The sequence below is a fragment of the Anarrhichthys ocellatus genome, unplaced genomic scaffold (genome assembly GCF_004355925.1).
Source record: "Anarrhichthys ocellatus isolate YVR2014 unplaced genomic scaffold, GSC_Weel_1.0 scaffold17, whole genome shotgun sequence".
Taxonomy (NCBI): Eukaryota; Metazoa; Chordata; class Actinopteri; order Perciformes; family Anarhichadidae; genus Anarrhichthys; species Anarrhichthys ocellatus.
In genome coordinates this window covers 2,378,528-2,400,603 of record NW_022280047.1, presented here as the reverse complement: position 1 = coordinate 2,400,603, position 22,076 = coordinate 2,378,528, and the positions used below count along the sequence as shown (strand labels likewise).

At 41.7% G+C, this 22,076-nt stretch overlaps 1 protein-coding gene across 11 annotated transcripts in view; it reads right to left on the bottom strand.

The window, feature by feature from the left end:
• The window catches only part of dmxl1 (Dmx like 1), a 52,726-nt gene that overhangs the window by 6,257 nt on the left and 24,393 nt on the right, over positions 1-22,076 (bottom strand). For 4 of the 11 annotated variants that reach the window (XM_031856774.1, XM_031856778.1, XM_031856776.1 and 1 more), the window contains exons 22-45: positions 20,305-20,491; positions 20,071-20,181; positions 18,785-18,954; positions 18,493-18,590; positions 18,177-18,342; positions 16,891-17,019; positions 16,646-16,784; positions 15,238-16,025; positions 14,741-14,839; positions 14,190-14,357; positions 12,385-12,579; positions 12,024-12,100; positions 8,936-9,054; positions 7,892-8,149; positions 7,268-7,470; positions 6,845-6,993; positions 6,492-6,577; positions 6,168-6,369; positions 5,598-5,715; positions 5,159-5,224; positions 3,313-3,399; positions 2,122-2,240; positions 1,622-1,769; positions 235-295 (exon numbers count right to left, since the gene is read on the bottom strand). In XM_031856774.1, coding sequence (XP_031712634.1) covers positions 235-295; positions 1,622-1,769; positions 2,122-2,240; positions 3,313-3,399; positions 5,159-5,224; positions 5,598-5,715; positions 6,168-6,369; positions 6,492-6,577; positions 6,845-6,993; positions 7,268-7,470; positions 7,892-8,149; positions 8,936-9,054; positions 12,024-12,100; positions 12,385-12,579; positions 14,190-14,357; positions 14,741-14,839; positions 15,238-16,025; positions 16,646-16,784; positions 16,891-17,019; positions 18,177-18,342; positions 18,493-18,590; positions 18,785-18,954; positions 20,071-20,181; positions 20,305-20,491 — 3,943 coding nt within the window. Of the gene's footprint in view, positions 1-234; positions 296-1,621; positions 1,770-2,121; positions 2,241-3,312; positions 3,400-3,433; positions 5,225-5,597; positions 5,716-6,167; positions 6,370-6,491; positions 6,578-6,844; positions 6,994-7,267; positions 7,471-7,891; positions 8,150-8,935; positions 9,055-12,023; positions 12,101-12,384; positions 12,580-14,189; positions 14,358-14,740; positions 14,840-15,237; positions 16,026-16,645; positions 16,785-16,890; positions 17,020-18,176; positions 18,343-18,492; positions 18,591-18,784; positions 18,955-20,070; positions 20,182-20,304; positions 20,492-22,076 lie in introns of those variants that run through there. The other 7 variants (XM_031856775.1, XM_031856779.1, XM_031856783.1 and 4 more) reach the window with 5 other exon arrangements.

Sequence of the window (22,076 nt, the reverse complement as noted above, 5' to 3'; positions counted from 1 at the left end):
CCACTCTGCAGTTTGACTGAAAAATACAACATAGGGCTCACTTTTATAGATCAATAGCAGCACTCTGGTGCAAGAAAAAAAAAAAAGAAAAAAACTTTGCCACTCTCTGAAGTTGAAGTATGAGAAACTTTTGGGGTGATGTAATCATCCCCTGAAGGCTCTTCTTTTTTTGACATGAGGAACATGATGTCTGGATAGCACCTTTAATCTACTGACAGACAGAGTGGTACTTACAGTAAGGCAGTGTGGGATGGGAGGTCATTCTCCTCACATTGTTGATGTTTCTCTTGATCATCTGGCAGAAGAAAAGTGAAGAGGAGAAGAAGAAGATCATCAGTTGAAAACAACGCAGATCTTCACTATGCTACATTCAGGGAACCATGTCACCGTAGACGGTTACACACATAGAATACATCCATTGCTGGAGTCGTCTATCTGTTAAACTAATGGCTTGTTACTAATGGGTTGTCATTAACTTTTATGTAAATGTCAAAAGCGGCATAACATTTACTTAACAACGTGCGTGCCTGAAAGGGGCTCAGCTGTACTCAGCTGTTCGAATCCACTTAAAAAGGTCAGAAAAATGTTAATCTTAACCAAAGTACTTATTTAATGCTGCATTTAACGTAGAGGATAAAGGGGTGGTTGCTCTTTCAGCATATAGAATAAATTGTCTTAATATATTGGAACGCCGGTCTTGTATTACGACTGGTGGCCCAGAGACATTAACAGCCTGCCAAGTATTATTATTTATCATCGTCTCTGAATGTATTCTGCTCCTACCTTGTGCACTCCGCCTGACTGGTTGGAAAAAGAATTAAGATGCAGAGTCCAGTATGCATATCAAGAGCAATGAGTGCGCTGGTTAATACAAACAAAACATGACTCACAGCTGAGTGGAATCAAAGACAACTGCTACCACCGGAATAAAATCAATCTCCCCCTCCCCGCTGCTAATGCCAAGTTTCTCTGCTCAGTAAAACCGCAGTTAGAAGACTTCTCCATTGCAAACGAGCATAAAACATGATGGTAGGTTTTGTACTGGTGTCTCACGAGCTGTCAGCAACATCTTTGTTCCGTTGGAAGTCAACGAGGGAAGCTAATGTTAGCAGCCACGGTGCTTTTGGCAAACTGAGTCCAGACCGAGATGAATTATTAATTCATTTGAACTGCTTTGAGGATTTTGCTTTGAGTACAAGGAAGGGCAGATCCAGAGCAGCAGACAACATCAATCAAAGCAGTGAAGAGTAGAAAAACCCTAGGCAATAGTCACTGCGCATATATTATGTCAGAACATAGTGAAAATGTGAAAAACTCTTATCAAAATGGTTAAATACATTCTCTGTTGATTTACTACATGCTCCTTACCACCCCTATCAAACTGGCCCGTTTCAATATGTTGTACACACCGTATTAATAAACTGGCCCACATTCAAATTTAGTGTCAAGCTGCTTGCTTTGGGAAATGGTCATCAGCCAAGTATCATATAAGTGTATAACTCAACCAGCTCCTTAATCAAACACAGACATCAGGAAAATATTCCAACAAAGCAGAAGACAGGCGGGGCAAACAAACGGCTCGGGTGATATAATCAGATTCATCTCCAGGTCTCGAGCTCACCACAGCTGCACCGCGGCCCGTCTGCACTCCGCCCAGCCACGGCATGTTGATGGGTGTACCGGGGCTGCTGTGAGTGTACGGTGTGGTGCCGTGGAGGGCGGCGAAGTCATCGCGGGCATGGACCACCAGGAAGTCATCACCGCCGACACTACAGAGACGGAATAGTAATTAGGTATTTCAAATATCTAATAATCTTAAAACGCAACGGTAAAACACATGATATTCAGCAATTAACAGTTGAATATTTAATTGAGAAAGGTAAGATTAATAATCCTTAAAATGGAAAAAGACAATTCAACTAGAAAAGTAAGATTAATACTGAAATAGAGAAACAGCAACATTCAACCACTATTATGCCAGCATTGTTTTGTTTGTAGGAAAATATTTTCTGTGCGTTTATAGAGAAACTAACATGTATGAGGACAACGACGCCTCACAAAGGAGAGGCCACACACACACACACACACACACACACACACACACACACACCCCCCCCTTACCTTTTGACTTCTGCATCATCGTCATCGATCCATGTCAAGATCTGTGTGGCCAAGATGGATGACACATCCAACTCCTGAATGTCATGGGTGGAGGCCATGACTAAACAATTACGGTTTGCCTGGGAGGCAAACGGAGACAGGAAGTGAGGGAAACGGTGAGGCGGGTGACAGAGAGGATAAGGGTGAGGAAAATAGAGTGAGGCTTGATGTGACTTTTTCCACCTCTATTCTGCCCGTGGTCACACAAAAAAACATCCAACTTTAATAATGACCTGAGGTGCACCTTCCTTTGATCACCGCTGCTTCCCTTTAAATAAATGAACCTCTTCGTATATCAAACAAAGACAACACAGGCTCAACAACATCAAAGGAGCTACGATAACCAAACTAATTTAATACTCGTTATGAATTTGAATGTTCTGCTCTGAATCTGTTGGTCAAAGTGAAGCAAATGACTTGACATTAATGTTCATAAAAACGCAGTTTGAATGGACGACAGTTTCATACATTTCCTTTTATTTGGTTAGTGGCACATCTGTAACACACGTAAAGTTACCGCACACAGCTGGGCTCAAACTACTTAAAGCAGTTTTAACCGATTCACACAACACTCGCATATCATCATCTTTTGAGATTGAATTGGCAAATGTTGCCTTTCTACACATCAAGCAGAATCACGGCAAACATTAACATCTATTGTGTGTTTCTGGTCAATATTCACTCTCCTGTTAGCTCTGTTTTTGGTCTCCACATACTCCTGAGCAGCTAAATGCTCCACTATGTTCGGCTAGTCGCTGACCTTCTCCGTTAGAAACAGCTGCGGCTGGAAACGAGGTTGAGGAGAGCTGTAATGCTGAACCGAAGCGGTAAAGCTGTGGTCCGAGAAACCAAAATGATGATCTTTAAGACACTAAATCGGTCCTTACAGCTCAGCGAGAGACAGCAGAGAGGGGCGATTATCCTCGGTGGCACCTTCGATAATTGACATTTTATATTAGTTAATATAAAAATATTGATAAAGCAGCTTTAAAATGTTTCGTATACTTTATACTGGAGGTGGACATTCTGTGGTTTAAAAAAAACAATGTTCTCAATTGGAAACACAATATGCTCGTCACAGTTTGTGATATTGTGTTAATATATCTTGTTTATATTATGCTGTTCAGGGACATCTGGGTAAAAGAGTTGTACCTTGTTGATGGCAAAGGCCGTGATGATGTCAGATTCCTTGTGGATGATGCGTGCCTTTCCTCCGGGGGAGCTCAGATCTGACCCAGTCTGCACAGAGGAAGGAAGGAAGGAAGGAACACACACACACACACACACACACACACACACACACACACACACACAGTTTAAAACGTTGGTAAACTTTTCTTGCAGACAAATAACCGCCATAACATCAGATACAGTACATTTCCCTTCATGCTACAGAACCAATGACCTGACAAGATCCATTCGAGGGGTTGATGAATGAGGTGTCAAAAGATTTGCTGTAGAAGACAGAGGTGACGTTGAGCTCAAGCTGAACAGACTCTTTGGTTTCTACACTGTAGTGCGTGCACTCTGTGTTAGTTTGTCTTGCCTTTAGCGGATAGGAGAGGACATGTGAGGTGCCACAGGCCACCCTGTGAACCACAGCGGCCAACATAACTGGGTTAGTGCCATTGGATAGCATGAGCACAACAATCAAGCACACACTGTGCCACAGAGGTCCTACGGGACGACGCGGTAGCAGAGTAGGCTACACTGTAGCTATGCATATTGTATAGAGATGTAAGATTTTGATGCAACTCAAAATGAGTTTGAGCATGAGATTGAATTAAAGTCTTTACTACATCTATTCAAGGGGAAAAGACCACGTCTCTTTCTGTCCGATGGAATAAAGTAAAACTTGACTTGCAGAAATCTAAATATGGTGGTTTGCCATTTCTGCTGAGCACGTAATCCCCGTGGGGCGCAGATTCACTGCGACAGTGTGTGGCCCATTAATCAGAAGCTATTCAGCTTCATAGCTTGTCCTCTGAGAGACCGGGTTAATTAAAACCGAGCCAAATGGAGTAGCTACAACATGGCAGCTTGCACAGCGAGAGCCAGAAGATTAGAAACCTCTATGAAGCATCGATGTACAGCGCAATTTGAGATTTATGGCTCCCAATCACATGGATATTTAGACATCTAAGTGCAAGATTAATGTCAAACACGGACCGGAACAGTCAGAGTTCATGGCCCACAAAATATGCGTACTGTAATTCTGTCAAGATCAGAATTTTGATGTTTCTTAGATTATATGTGACAGGCCACATTTACTATTCTACTGTAGGAGGCAAATAGATGATGTGCATGCTCTCATACCTAATCAACGGTACAGTTTGTGCCTCACACTACAGCATGGTGATGGGATGTTTCAAGTACAATATTGCATAAGCGTGGGTCTTGACAAATCAGAAGTGCCGTCATTAATAATGAAAGCATCACACCAGTTTGTTTAGAGTTACCAGAGAGCAGGAACGCACGGTTAAACATGTAAACATATCAATTACAGATTTAGCTTCCACAATTAATGAAACTTGATTTTGGTGCGATATTGACACCACAGCGATGGTTTGGTCCATCACGCTGGTGACTACATGACCAATTATTAATTATTCTTTTGCAATAATCATTTGAAAGGATTTTCTGCAGTCTGCTACAGAGATATTTAAGTTGTGTTTTTTAATGAGATTATAGAAAAATAATTTGAATGGTATGTTTTTTTATTTATAAAACATTACATTTCTAGGATTATAATTCCCAGGAGTCTATCGCAAAAATGTCTATGCCACCTCTAAGGCTGGGTGTTGTCTGATTTATTTTTTAAATAGTGCCAAGACCATACATTCACTTCTAAAGTCAGTATCTGATCAGAGAATAAGTTAACGAGAGTGAGGACATAATCAAGTTACTTGGTGCCGCAGACACAATTCTGTTGGAACTGAGATTTGGTGCCCATCCCGCTCCAATTTCAAAAGTCACAATTATTCTGAAGCAGCAGTACCTGATTGCTTCCCGCCTCCTCCTCCATCCCTGAACATTTCATATTGTCAGTCTGGTCCTCACCCGACTTAAATGATTGGGGAAGCAGCACAGGAACAAAGACAGACACACACAACATACAACAACCAGGAATGAACCATGCAGTCAAACACACAGAAACTGAATTATTGTGCTGTTAAACAGGTTGTAATTATTGGATTCAAATTAAAAGCATTAACATGCAACCAGAGGCGGTAATAATACATGGGGTTGGCATGCAGAACGAAAAAAACACAAGTGCCCCAACAGGGAGGTAAAAACAATAATGAAGCAGTTTGTGGTGGATTTTTATCATAGCAAGATAGTTAATGTGTTATTCTGTGACAATTAATACAATGTACTAGCTGTGCAACACGGAGACAGCTCATGCAGAAGGCTAACATGGCGCAAACATGGCGTACCTCATTCGGGTCCCGTTTCTTGGTGAAAATGTTTCTGATGAAAGTCTCCTGCACTTCTTCCTGCTTGACCAGAAACTGCCAGAGACGCTTCACTGGCAGTGCAGAATGGTGGCTGGACCTGAAAACAATGCAACACATTTCATTTAAATCAGTTGCATCAGTTCACTGGAGCACAACAAACTGTGCTAGAAGATATCATTTCGGATCCGTGTGATTGGTGCTGATCTGAAAACTCCACATATTTGGCGCTTAAGGCAAAACGCATTAAATGCACATACAGTGAATCCCTACAGCGTGTACTGTACGGGCCATGTGGGAATCAATAGGGGTTACATCAGCTGAGGGAAACAACTTTGAATCTACGGAGATCTTGAGAAACAATTTCTAAACACATTTTACTGGTGTGAATGTGTCTAACAGATATATCTGGTGCTGAAGGCTAAACTCTAATCAATTGCTTTGTCAACACAAAACACTAATGTCTAAAAAAATAAAATAAAAAATACATTTAAAAACTGTCTCTTATTCATTTTTGTACATGTTCTACTGATCCCCAGCTCATGGTGCTACCTGAAAGGGGTGTTGGATGGTTCAAACAAGGCCTTGTGTCTGAGCAGGGCGGGGCCCGGTGCGGCCGTTTCATCCTGGAGGGGGGTGGAGATGTACTTGGAAGGGGGGCCCCCGAAGATCTCCAGCCTTTTCTGTAGCACCTGCTCCCATCGCTGCAGCGTCTTCAGCACAGCGTGACAAAGAGGAGAGCCCACAGGCAGATCTGTTTTAAGTAGGAACAAGACAATTAGATTAGCGAAGACAGGCAGTGAGAAATAGGGCAGCACTCGGCTACATCCCAGACAGTAGTGTGGAGCAGTGTGTGCCGAGTATTTTAGAGTTTACCTAACAGATCATATCCTGCCATTGGGTAAAAGGACTTGAGGTTGACCAACACAAGCTGAACCATAGCCAGTCGCATCAAACACCAACTGAGAGGGAACAAAAACATTCCAAGTGAGATTTACAATTCTGAGCATAAACACTTTTAATGGGTCCAAAGCTCCTTTCGAAAAAGTAGGGGAATAAAAGTGTGTTGAGACTGAATGTGGAGCACAGTTTAGAAGCAGCGCAACAGAATACAATACATCAATGGTAAGACACAAACAGCTGTAAACACACGCAGGTTCACTCAACATGAATTCAGGTGAAGATGAGTCACTCTGCAGTAACATCCACTCGGTGCTGTCGCTCGTTACCTGTATGAGTTGTGGTTCGAATGCTCTCTTTGCGGAGAGCTGGGGTCAAACACATCTTCGTAATCATAATCATCTTCCTCTTCATCTCGACTGTCCTGGCTCTCCTCTGAGTCATATTCAATTCTGTCTTCTGATGGTGGCAGCGAAGGCTGAAAGACACAACAATAATGAAGATAGAGACACACTGTTGTAGCTGAATTAAAAAAAACAACCTAAAAAGAAATATGCTTTTATTCACCACCAGTCAACTTCAGTACATGTTGAATACATAGCTGATTAATGCAGTGAGATGAAATTGTTTTCATAAACCACAATATGGTGAAAATATAATGATGTTATTAATGAACCCTGCATGTGAAACATTATCCCGATGAAAGGTGAATACACTCAAGATCAACTCAGGGTAGCGGTTTACCAGATTACCTTGGCGATAAAGTAATCCCAAATGCTGAGCTCTGGAGGGACAAATCGTTCTTTAAAGATGGAGGTAGCTTCTTGCTCCACCACAGAGCCATGCTTGGGACTGGATGGGCCCTCCCGCTCGATGGCAGACTCCTCCCTGGATCCACTGCGTGACGACCGGAACCTGAACCGTCTGGACTTCCTGTCTGAGCCGCTTGGTGAGGCTGGGGTGTCGAGATAAAGTGTTTCAGCTACCATCATCCTTAACCCATTCGTGAAATTTTCATATAATATACAATACATACGACAAGCTTTAAATATTGCAATATCTTCCTTAAAACATATTTTAGAAAACTGTAGTTCAAAATGCCAAAATGTTATCAAATACACACGCGTTACAGTTGCATTACATTAGGTTTCCTCTGCCAACCATGAGGGACCAGTGCAGATCGTGAGGTAAACGGCTCCTACACCAATAACTTGATGGATTTCACTCTGACTTACAGACTAGAACCCAATAAATTTGGCAGAGCTGATTTAATTTAGCTACTGGTTCACCTCCAAAAGAAAACCCCACAGAGAGACAGCCACTCAGGCAGACTGTCAGTAAAGGAAACTAGATGGGCCACACTAATCCCTTCCAACCTGGTGGGGGTGTTCCTGTGGGGCTGCTGGGTTTCTCAATGACAGGGGTCCGGGCGCCTCCTCCGAACACTGCCACCCAAAGCTTGCTGTTCAGTGGGTGGGCCACGATGCGAAACAGCTCGTTACTGGAGTGAGTGGCCATGCCGTGAACAAACAGACTGAGGAAGACAGCAGTCAGGATCTCACAGAGCAGCACAGTTAAGCCTGGCTGGCTCTCCTCGCCCGCTGAGCTCAACAGGCGGATCAGAGAGGAGATACCTGGAGAGAGGGGCAACAAGAGGGAACAGAAGGGGAAGGGAGAGGAAAAAAGAGCTTTCAAAATGTGTACAATACAAAAAAATGCATTTTTCCCCCTCAATAAACAAAATATTCAGCTTACCTAATAAAAAAACCGAATGTAAAAAAAAAAGCAAAAAAAAAAAAAAAAGCACACAAACGGACCAAGAACACGTTTGCATTTGAAGAAACAAAAAGCAAAATGCATTCTTAAATAAGTTGACATATGTGCACATACAGCCCAATAGTTTCAGGTGCGGGACAAGAAACCGCAAACAAAAGGAAAAGATTTTACAGATTCAGATTAAATAAGGAATCAATTTTATTGATGCAACGCTTCCACCTATCCCCATTCATTTCCAATAACTACTCAAAACCCATCAAAGCCACATTGTTGCACTGGGAGGCAAATCCCTTCATTATAATGGGCACTCTACTTTCAATCCCACATGCACCATCCATCCTGCTGCTGTAAATACTCACTAGAGCACCAACTGTGTATTAATCAGGAGCTGAAATAGTCCCCAGCAAACCTGATTCCCTCATCTCTGAGAAACATTTGTATTAAAGTACAGTGCCCAGCTGTTTAAGGAAATTATGGTTTGACTTAACTCGACTCACTTGAAGTACCAGGTTCTTACTGATCCTTTTTTAAAATAAATGTATTTATACACATAACAATTTACATCGTCATTGAGAACACAGCTTTGTTGAATGCTTAGTTTCTTTTACTTCATGCAAAAGACGTGTGTGGTTTGGCTGATTTACCTGGCCACTGTGCAGGGGAAGTGTTGGGCTGAACAGCCTCATCCATGCTGACAGTTCTGAGCGGCTGCTTCTGAGACAACACACTCTGATACACGATTCCTGTGAAGTGGTTCACATGGCTGAGGGACACAAAAGAAAGCAACCACACACAGTCAGTGCCAGGGCACATATTAAACCAGAACTGCTGCAGTGAAAAGTGAAATAAAAAATTAATAGATAGGGAAAGGTGGTGTGAATATATACAATGTCTCAATGTTTTAAGTTTGGTAGGAACTCTGTGATGGTGTTTCTAATTAAGAGGCACCACTGCCAACCTCTTACAAGATATAAACATACTTATGAGCCGTCTCTCAGGCTAACTACCTACCTATGTGTTTATTAAAGTAATAATCTCAACGAATTAAAGCCCTTGCATTTGCAGTATTACAAACTTTGATGTCTCTGGCGAGTCGCGACATTCCCGGGAATTATTGACACCGTTTGGATCTCTGGGAAGTGAGATCCAACAACACCTCTGCATTTACCGCTTATTGCCATAGGTGTCGCTAAAGACAGCAAAAAAAGAGATCTTTGAGATTGCAGCTTATGCTGCTTTATGTTGATGAAAGCATCAGAACTCGAGTTCTTACGTCAAGTAGCTTTTCAACACACAAAAAAAAAAAAAAAAAAAAACTTGGATTGTAGCAGAGAACATTTTGAATATGGGATGCTTAAAACGCTAGGGAGTCTATGAAGTTTAACATCCAGTAAAAAAGATTCTAAAATTGAAAGACAAAATCATTCAGATGGCGGATTGGCCGTCACTGTGGTCTTAATGCACACAAAATCAATCCATAATGTCACACACAACATTGTAAATGTACAGAAACCTCTTGAGCATTTAGGCTTCATATGGATGTACCTGCCAGTTAACTAAATGTAACTGAAGTTCACATGATGACAGAGAGAGAAAGGAGCAGAACATGTATCAAAACACTGTCAGCTTGACGGCAACACTCAACCCCCGCAACCTACATCTGAAATACCCTTTAAATCTCTCTCTCCCTCTCAAGAAACAGAAGCACAATTCCATCAAACCTCTGCAGCAACACACCAGGAGAGTTATATCATAATTACCATAACAAAGACGGTGTTAAATTAGAAATAGCCTTGCTAATTTAGTTGGGCTGATCCACTCCCAACAGTATATGATAGGTAGGTGTGTGTGTGTGTGTGTGTGCGCGCGCGCGCGTAAAGAAAATGGCAGATAAGGAAATTACAAAAGTGCTCATTTCATCACATTGCTTTGAGTTGTGTGAGGTTTGAAATACAGAGGCCAAAAGCCCTGCTCTGAAGGACTGATGAATCTTCTCTTTTAGTTTAAAGAAGAATCATTTTTTGACACATTATTTAATTGTTACAAGCAAATCTGGCCACAGCACTGTGGCTTTAAAGATCCCGGTCGGGTCAAGCATTAAAAAAAAGGAAAGTATTTTGTACAACATCAAGCGATCTGGCAGAACCATGACAAGAAGTCACACAGCTGTAGGCCAAATACACACACAGACACACAAAAACACACAGACACACACACGTGTCGTAAATAAGCAATGTCCCAACCCATCTGTCAAATCAAAAAATCTGATTAAGTATTTACAATAAGAATGACAAACAAGCCTTGCAGCGCTCAAATCATTTTCAACAAGATCAAAACAGACAGATTTTTGTTTCACAAACTTCCAACACGTTTGTCTCTTCCCATGTCTTAAATCACATCACTTCAGCGCTTTGTAAAAGCAGCCTAAAGCCATAGACTGTATATGTGAAGTGGACAAAGGCACGGTGGTGTGAAGCCTCAAATTTAGCATTTTGTTTTTTGGCTTTTGCCGTCTTGTTTTTTTTTTTGCAACCAGTGGCCCGAGAGGGTGGAGCGAAGTACATAAAACTCCCAGACCGGACAAAGTCGGGGTAGCGACCTGTCTCTCTATACAATCAGACTTCTTTATGCAACCAGAGGAGTCGCCCCCTGCTGTACATTAGAACGTTGGCTTCACTTTTCAGACCCGGATGTTGCCCCCCCGTCATAAAAATGTGCTCAGATGATTTTCCATAAAAAAAAGAAAAAGAAAAAAAAAAAGAGGCTTCTTTAAAAGCATTTTCCACTTTGGTATTACATTTATAGTGTTTGACTAAAGATGTGTGTGTGCATAACCCTCGTGCTTGGTTACCACCAGTAGTCATGTCCCTTCCTCCTTATCTTATTATTCTGCTCCAATAAGTCTAAAAACCCACACACACACACCCCCACCCACACACACACACTGTTGCCGGCATTGTCTTTTAAATGTTAATGCTGAGAACAGGAAAACAAAGTCAAATCACTCTTGATAGATGAATAATCCAAAGGCTAGTGCTGTTAATGGAGTTGTGTCAAGGTGAATGTGGTGGAAAACTGAAAAAGTTGTATCAAAGATAAGAATCGCTTGAAGTCACATAAAGAATTAAAGAAGCTTGCTCGGAGAGATGCTGCAATGTAGATACCCACTCTGAACTCAAATCCTTTTGAGTCGGGCTGAATAAAAGCATCGTTTCTCAAACGTGGGTAAAAGGGATACGCAAAGATTCATTTCCCTAGATCCCCAAATTATTGCTAAGAAATGGATGGCTTGACAATAGCTCAAGGTTTGTTATCTATTTAAAGTTCACTATGTCACTTTGTGACTGGCAAAGATGACAGCCTAGAAGGTTAATAGCTTAAAAAGGTACAGTGTGTAGCATTTAGGGGGATCTATTGGCAGAAATGGAAATAGAATAGAAAATATATTAATAAGTATGTTTTCTTTAGTGTCTCATCACCTGAAAATGTGTGTTTTCGTTAGCAGTTACGCCTACATACACACGTTTCTACAGTAGCCCAGAACGGACAAACCAAAAACAGCCTTTAGATACAGTCATTTGCGTTGTCGCGTCGGCCACCGTAGTTCTCCTACATGCTTGACACATGGAAGAAGATTCAGATGGTTTTAAACTGCAACTTCACCGCTAGATGCGGTCAAATCCTACACACTGTACCTAAAAATCTTAAAATGTAACTGCTTGGGAAACCTACCTGTGGGTGTGTCCATCACACAGACACTGATATATACAGGCTGACAGGGAGGCAGCCAATGTGTGCATCACATAGATCTGAAATAAGAATAAAAAAACAACAAAAAAACAAAACACATGTTTCAGGTGCAGGAACACAATCAAAAGTAAACACTACATGTCCACGCATATGTTAATTATTGATACACAACTTTGAAAAAAAATGTAATGAACTAATTTTAAACGAACAATTATTTTGATAATATGATCTCGAACATTTGTTTCTTTTAAAAATGGTTGTACTGAGTGGAACATTTTACTGTTGATAATTCACATTGCAAAGGTGTCCCAGTTTCTCCACTAGCTCAAACAGACCGCCTCACCTCATTGTTAACCACATCCGGATGTGGAGGGGAGTCGAGTGAATTGATGGTCTTCAAGATGTCATGAGCCAGATTGGTCAGGTAGACGATGGGATTGGCCACCACTGTCTTTACGTTGGCCGTGCAAGCCATCAGGAGAGGAATAGATGTTGGCTGACAACATGGCATCACCGCTGGCTGAGTGGAGTCATCCTGCTGGGAGGAATCAGAGAGAAACTTTGAAATGTGGGTTCAGCCATGACAGCAGGTACACCAACGGAAGAACCAATGAAATACCGTTTTGACAATGTTGATCACGTATAACAGTAAATAATAGGGATATGCATAACTACACGTCACGTACGCCATAATAAACTTAAAAATAAGAGCAGATGTATTCAACTTTCTCATTTATATTTTTTGGAGGGTAAAAGAGACAGCTCACAAAGGCACCTGGGAAATGAGAGGCGATGCTTTGATCTGTGAAACAAAAGACTTTTCCAGAGTCAGAATATGTCATACATGATCCCATACTTCATACTAGAGTGCATGATGTTTTCTTCCAGTGAATGTGTGAATGACATTCAAAGAGAACACAACAAAGGGGTGCATGGTATTGTGTTTGTTTACCAGATCCCTGAACACGAGTCTGTGTGTGCAAGAATACCACAGGCTTATGTTTGTCACGCTTGATGAATCACATTCAGTTGTCACTAACCTCCTTAACAGAAGCTCTACAGGTCGTCTGAGGTTAAGACAAAGGAAAAATACTGAAATTTCCTCGATAACAGTGGAGATATTTGACAACCATGGGACCAGAGCTGGGACAAAAGAAACCCGCTTTTATTTCAAAATCAAAGTGAGGGAGTAGACAGAACACCCAGTGCTGGTCGACTGTGCTATCATTCAAGAACATTGTTTCCACGCTGGCTCATTGAGTTGTTTACCTCCTAAAATTTGACTCAACCGTTGAATAGTCCGCCTAAGGCAGGAACTCCCTCAGGAGAACGGAGAATCAGCACAACCTGCCAGCTCGTCATTGCTGGAGGTGTGATCGCCAGTGCACAAAAGGTGAGTCTGTGTGTGAGCGTCTCTCGGGAAGCTGCTTGCATTAAGACAAGCTTTCAAATGGCTTCATCAGGTTTGTGTTTCTTTGTGATCAGTTAAATACTGCAACTACGCTTGCCAGTGTCGGCAACAGAAGTGGTGCTTTGCCCCCAGCCACGTCAAAGAGGGAAAAAAGGTTAAAAACATTGAATTAAAACATTCAACAATCAGCACCATGTCTGATTGTTGTATGTTCGGCTGTTGACTTTCAGTCGAATGTGTCCGTGGTTGCTCAAAGTAACTTACGTAAATGGTTGAAGTTGATAATAAACAGATGAATATGCATTACAAATTGATAACCTACATGTTTGTGTTTTTAACAGCTGCCATCCCAACGAGCAACAACAGACGCAGTCAGCTGAGAGTCAGCAGTTAACACAGTCACTTGTTTAACCAAAACACCGGCGGCATCTATGGCTGCAAGCTAATAAACCTGTTAACTACCAATGGAGTGAAACAAAATGCTCACTAAACTTGGAGTCTACGTCGGGGTATTTGACGTTTTGTACATGACCACAGATAGTGACTTGTATGCTCATAATTTCTCCCTGGTGTAATGTTACACACTAGGTCTCGCCACCAAATACATCTGGCCACTAAATATTGGGCCACTTGCCAATATATTGTACCCCTCACTAACAGCACACCGATTTTGAAAGTCCATTTGTTTAGGTTGCATTAGCAACCAAGGAGGCTGCATCTCTGCATGTTGCGATTACCTGGTGAGACTCTTGAAGCAATAATATGAGCTCCATGCGCACAGAGGCCAGTCCTCCACCGTGGGAGCCATGCAGGCTGCAGTAGCTCAGAAACATCCTCAGTAAGGGCTGGTTACTCTGCAGCCAGTGTCTCCTGCTCCTCTGGCTGTCACCATGAGGACTCCCGGGCTGGAAGAAACATTTGAACTTTATTAGTTATAAATCAACAGGCCTCAAGATAACCATGTCATAAAAAAAATGAAGAATCTGTTCTGTCAACAATAATAAACTAATGGGTCTTTGAAATGTAATTTTTATCTGTAAATGCATGTGTACTGTACAAGCATATATGTATTTAAATTTTATTCAACTTTGCTGCTGAAACTGATATATAGGGTTATTTCACAGCAGCATGTTAGAAGATGTTTAGATATTCAAGGAAAAAGGGAGCAACAATCTTTTCAATTTACAATTTTTCAAACTGTGTCAACACACACTGTGCTGTTGGGTTGCATCGAGTTTTCATCATGAACATCTGACAGATCTAGAAGCTGCCAGCTATCGACACCCACCTGTTCCTCCTCCACCAGCGCAGAAACGGGGGCATCACCCTGGACAGACAGCTCTGGCAAGCAGGGCTTGTAGCTGCAGCAACGCTGGAGAGCCACCACCTGCATTAAACAGAATTTAAAAAAAAATGGATTGTTACAATCAATTTATCATGAAGGATTTCATCTGCATGTGTGGGAGTGAAAGCAAAACATTGCACCAAATTGTCAAACAGGAAAAGGCAAACAATTTCGGAAGAGAAAACTACTGGACTGGCATTAAGACCAACTTGATGTTTATGTACACTGATGCACACAGAGATACAATCTTGAAACAGTGAACACAAAGACAGAAGAGATGTGTGGGAGTTATAGTCATACAAGTTTTATTGAGTGAACTTAAGGGTGCAGCCAGACGAGTGCATCACCTAATGGATATTTTAAACAATATCCATTTACAAAATTATGGATTTGAATGTTAACTCTGTAAATGTGTTTAAATATGTCTGTGCTGCAATTACCTCTCTCTCCAACCACTGGTAGAGCTGGCAACGTAGCTTCCCTCCATCCAGTTCATAACCGGTTGACAGCGTCCGGAGCTCATTGGTCATAATCTTCAGGCAGGCTGTAAACTTCAGCTGGGCCGCCAAGATGTCATTAGACGGAGCCAGGAAGTCATTGCAGTCCTCACTGTCCTCTCCCGTCACCGTCTCCATTAGCGGCGACATGGCACCATGCGTGTCCTGGAACGCACTGCCGACGTCCACATTTTTTGTTTCTTCTCCTTCATCATCTACTTCCTCATCCTCCTCTCCATCTTTGTCACTGTCCCACTTCAGCTCCAGTGGCTCATCTGTATGAGTCAGTGACTGCTGGCTCCAGTCAAAACTTAACACTGAATCTGAACGGCTGTTGGATAAGCTGTGTCCGTCTGACTCGTAGCCGTTCAGAGCCAGCTGAGACCAACCCGGGTTCGATGTTTGTCCGCTCTTGCTCCCAACACTAAATTCAGCAGCCATGACTGTATCGGACTGGTTGGGCAGCTCGGAATGCTTGCGGACTTTGGGCATCTTGGAGAGGACTTCAAGTGCTAGCATGGGGCAGCCAGCTTGCAGGTGTGCGTATGCAGCTGTGAAAAACAGTCTCCTCTCCTCCAGGCTAATGGAGTCAGCCCTGCGACCCTCAGCCGTCAGTCCAACTTTAGCCTTGTCTGAGGAGGCAAAATGGCGACGGAGGAGGAGTGGGTGGGTTCGAAGGTAGGTGTAAAAGTTGAAAACCTCTGGGTTACATGTAGACACTGAAGAGGAACCTGTCACAGATACAAAGAGAAAGCATTCTGAATGTGCTTTGAGAACATCATTTATGAAACCCATGTAGCACAGGGATGTTAATCTGGGACTGGTCGGCCTCTTGAATCAAAATCAGGTTCATATTAAGTTCAGTTCATCTATTCGTAGGGCAAGCCTTGTACATTTTCTTCATTTAAATGATCTTATGTGTCCATTATATGCTGCAATTACTTGTGCAATTTCACATACTTAAAGGACCAAAAATAGTTTTTGTAGAAGCTGGATTCCACCTCATGGTGTCTACCCTCTCTGTTTTTACTTGATATGCTGCATTTGTTGGGCCTGAAATGTCCATAAAGTGAACAGGGTAATGAGATATTTAAAGGCTTCTGACAGTCGACTTTATCCATAAGAAGTAGAAGATATACGTTACTGATTTTTATTTTCTTGGGGTTCAAATTTTCTGTGTGTAGTATCAATGGATTAGGCTACAATAGGCATTTTGTTGTGTGTACCATGTGTTGCAGAGAAGCAATCAATGATCCTTGAACCTTAATTTCACCTTTGCAAAGAGGTAAAAAAAACAAAACAAAAAAAATAAAAAAAAAAAAAAACAGTAATGAGAGCACTGCAGACCTACCGGCATCACATTTGCTCTCAGTGGACCCAGAGCTGGGGCTGTTCGCCGGCTGCTCAAGTAGAGTGTCCAGGGCTCTGCTGTAGTCCTCCAGGACCCAGTGAGCCATGCTGCGCAGGAACGGGTCCTTGTGGGCCTGAATCTGAAAAATACAGAGAATCACAATGTCTCATTGTGGTTTCTGCAGTGTATTAATAAGTAAAATGCTAGAGAGTCAAACAACTGAGTAGCTTTCACAAATTCTGAACCTGTTTGTCTTGTCCCAGGACATGTCTCTGGAGGATCTTTTTGTAGGTGGACGCTGTCTCAAACTCAGACTCGAACAATCTGGTGATCACCAGGGCAAGCTGTAGGTCCTGCATTTTCTCTATACACACCTGGAAGAGGAAATAAAGCAAGATGTCACAGTCTTTTATCATTTAGAAATGGTTTCTGAGCTATTGCCTCAGGACTGAATGGGACGAGATAAGACGAGACATGAGCAGACAAATAATGTATATTCTTGACACACAGTTATCCAGTTGGACAAAATGATCCCGTGTTACAGCTTTCTTGTTTGTTTATCTGTCGACAGGGAAAGAAAGTGGGAATAATAAAAGTCTCTGCACACGGCAAAGAGTTTGTAGATAGTTGCTCCCAACTTGTAAGGCGTGAGGTGCATTTCAATGAGACTGCCTCCCAGCCTGAGAGACAAAACAAAGTCAATGATAGCCCTTTGCCTGGGTGACGCTCATTTCCATTAAATGCTTAGAAAAGCTCCAGTTACTCACACAGATGAAATAATGTGACTCATTGCTTCAGGGACTTTCTAAACAGAGATAACCTTGATGACTAAAAGGTGAAGCAAACAATACCAGGCCTCTTGATATGTGAGCAAAAATGATAGAGCGCTGTGTGCTTTTTGTGGCTTAACCCTGATAGATGGCAGGAATACCAACGCTAATATAGACATCTTTCAAACTACAGCAGCCATTTTAAGATTCAAGCATAAATATACAAGTTTACACATCAACATCATAGAATAGTGGTAGTTGCTAGTGTCCCCATTTACGAAGCCTCGACAAGAATGCGGTGCTGCTGCTGCATAAATGTAACAACATGCTATTGAAACAAAGAGGAGGAAAGATGGCAAAACCCAAGAGTCAAGTGCCAACATCACTAATTCTGCAGTGCATTGTGCTAAAAGCTCTTGACAAAGACACCACTGTGGGAATCAATTGAGCTGTATCAATAATAAAAAGGTTGCTGCACGCTACAGGAATGTTGGTGGCGAGATCTGTTTTTGTGGATGTGCCTTCACTGCTTGTACCGTATCATCAAACACTGCCCTTGATTATGAATTGTTGGGGGGCAAAAAAAGGGACACACCTCCAATGCTACAGAAGCGTTATAAATAAAAATGAGCTGCACTTGACATTACCTATGCTGAAAGCAAGGTTTCTAACTTGGGTTTTAGCAGGCTGACAAGTGGCACTTGCAGTTGAAAGAACAAGTTCTTCTCGCAAACAGTGTGTCATGTCTATTTTCCACTTGCCTCCACAGCGTCCTTAAGGGAGCCGGCTAGAAGGAAGAAGGCTGCAGAATGCTGGAACCGCTGCTTTCCCAACAGAGAAAACGCATTTTTCAACGCTGCTTTCCTCCACCGGTCCTCGCTGAAGTTGTTGCGGAAAAACTCTGTCATTTTGGCATTCCTCTGAGACCTGGAGAGAAAGGCATTGTGGATTCAAAACAACACTTGTGTCATAGCTTTTCAGCAACGCATTGGAACTAATCTTGGTTAAGGGTAGGGGCAGATATTTAGATGACTGTGTGGGTATTTCACATGCAAAATGAAGTCAGTTTTGCTTTACCTGTATAATCCCCAGATCACTGCCTTTTTCTTCAGTGCAAGGTAAAATATAGCTGCATCTAGAGGATCATTGTTTCTTTGTAAAGACGTCTTGGCAACCTGACAAAGAGGAAGAGGGAAGAAATACTTAGAGCTTGCTCCTCCTCAGCCTTTACAGTTTTATTCACAGAGCAAAATGTCGCTTTATGGTTCATTTCAGGGAGTTAGCGAAACTGGCCCGGGGTCACTTTTCAAGATCTGCGCAGACTCCTAAATTGATAATGAAAACAAATCGATGTAATTAGCCGCCTCACCTTCTCAATACACCTGCGCAGCTTGTTGGTGCTGCGCAGCCACCAGCCCACGCCCATGGAGCGCAGCTCAGGCCAGGTGGGCTCTCCCTTCTGTAGGGCAGGCAGCATGTTCAGCAGCTCCTCTTCAGCCTCAGAGTGGAAGGCCCAGGCGTAGTGACATGTTGACAGGCCTGAAGAGAGAAGAAACAGACACGCGTTAAAAGAGGGAATGTTCTGCATTTCATAGGGAGAATATCAGCACGGTGTAGTGAGTAAATGCATGCGCTTGTCTGACCAAATTGTCATTCGTCGGACAATCGCTGGTGTAACTTTATTGAAAAGAAAAGTACTTCTTAATAAATCATCTTTGGTGAGAGAAAGAGACTGAGAGACAGAGTTCATGTCTTTAATGAAGGGTGACTCGTTTTGCTGCTATTCAACAGTAAAGGTCAGGTCGGCTGGATGCGGCAAATATCAAAAAACACTGACCAATGCATCACTTCATGATAAACTTTCAACATATCAGAATCTGCATATTTCAATGTGTTTGGTCTCATAGCCTGATGGTTTTGTTTATAATTAAACTGCAGGAGCATCACCTCGTGACAGCTTCGGTGACTCGCTCCATCATCAGGAATCCTCTGTAGATGAGCAGGTGCACGTTGGTCGGCTTTGAGTGTTATCATTTAAGTATAAAATAACTTAGTTTATGATTATTTACAACTTGGCAGAAAGCTTTTTATGTGAACTTATTATTCATTTAGGCTACCAGGTAGAGCACATAGAGTGTGGCCACTTAGTCAATAGTGAGTTGCCTCTTCCAGCTACAGTGCTGTATTGCCATCCACTGAGGAGTTCTATGGCTGCAAACAGAGTAAGTGCTTTGCTCAAGGGTGACTTTACTGCAATAGTTGAGGATGATGAATAGACTAAGGCTTGTTGTTCTCTCACTGAGACCTTTACTGTCAGAAATGTACAATTGAGACCATCAGTAACCCTCCATCTTTGTAGCTTTAGAGGTCTTTATAGAGTTACTGGCCTGTTAACTAGGTGGTATCTGAAAGGAGTGCAGGGAGACAGCTCTTTAGGTGGCAAGCTGGAAACTTACATTAAGTCTTGCAAGATCATATAAAAGGTGAAAATAAAATACGCCTTTGGGATAAAGTGTGCCAATTTTGAGGGACATTAATTTACAACATTTTTATCAAAGTGGCCCTGTACAGTGATCTGAATGTTACAGTATTTGCCTGCTCATTTGTGCCAGCTACAGAATGCTCACAATGAAAGCAGTTGGAAGACCACTATACCTTGCCGCAGCAGCTGTGCTCGGTGTGCTGGAGGCAGCGAGGTAGAGAGGAAGGTGTGGAGTCTGACGGCTAGCAAGAACTTCAGACCACACTCGTCCAGCGTCTCTCCACCTGGGAAGTGAATTACAGAAAGCTCTTATTGCTAGTTGAAAACATAAGTAAATTATGTTGTGGAATGGAGCATGCATCTACTGGAAGAGCCCTTATTTTACATTTATATTTCCCCTGCAGTACCTTTGCTTTTGCCCTGGCTGTCCTTGAGGTCAGTGCTTGTGGTAGCGATGGTGTCAGCCAGCGCCATGAGAGACATCTGCTCCATACGGGTTAAGCCCGGCAAACTGGAATGAAGGAGCTGACTGGACAGAACCTGAGCATGTTCTGGACCAAAGTATGTCGGACTGTACTGGGACAGGTCAATAACCTAGAGACAGGGAACCAGACGGAGGACAGTCTGTAAAATGAATTGCCTGGCAGGAAATAATGTGTCATGGCTGCATCCATTCATTCATTCATACATATACATACATACATACATATACGTACACGTACGTATACGTATACATATACGTACCTATACATATACATATACGTACACGTACGTATACATATACGTACCTATACATATACATATACGTACACGTACGTATACACATACGTACCTATACATACACATACGTACGTACCTATACATACACATACGTACGTACCTATACATACACATACGTACGTACGTATACATACACATACGTACGTACGTATACATACACATACGTACGTACGTATACATACACATACGTACGTACGTATACATACACATACGTACGTATACATACACGTACGTATACATACACGTACGTATACATACACGTACGTATACATACACGTACGTATACATACACATACGTATACGTACACATACATATACGTACGTATACATATACGTACGTATACATACACATACATACGTATACATACACATACACATACATACGTATACATACACATACATACGTATACATACACATACATACGTATACATACACATACATACGTATACATACACATACATATACATACATACACATACATATACATACATATACGTACGTATACATACATATACATACACATACATATACGTACGTATACATACGTACGTATACATACATACATACACATACGTATACTTACATACGTATACATACATACACATACATACATATACATACACATACATACACATACACATACATACACATACGTACACATACACACACATACATACACGTACACATACATATACGTACACATACATACACACATACATACACGTACACATACACACACACATACATACACGTACATATACGTACACGTACATACACGTACACGTACATACACATACACATACATACGTACACACACACGTATACACATACACACGTACACACACACGTACACATACACACACGTACACATACACACGTACACACATACATACGTACACACATACATACGTACACATACACACATACACACGTACACATACACACGTACACATACACACGTACACATACACACATGCACACGTACACATACACACATACACATACACACGTACACACATACACATACACACGTACATACATATACATATACATACATACATATATATACATACATATACATATACATACACACATACATACATACATACACACACACACATATATACACACACATATATACATACACACACATATATACACATATACATACATATATATACACACACACACACATATATATACACACACACACACATATATATACACACACACACTTATATATACACACACACACTTATATACACACACACACACTTATATACACACACACACACTTATATATACACACACACACTTATATATACACACACACACTTATATACATATACACACACTTATATACACATACACACACTTATATACACACACTTATATACA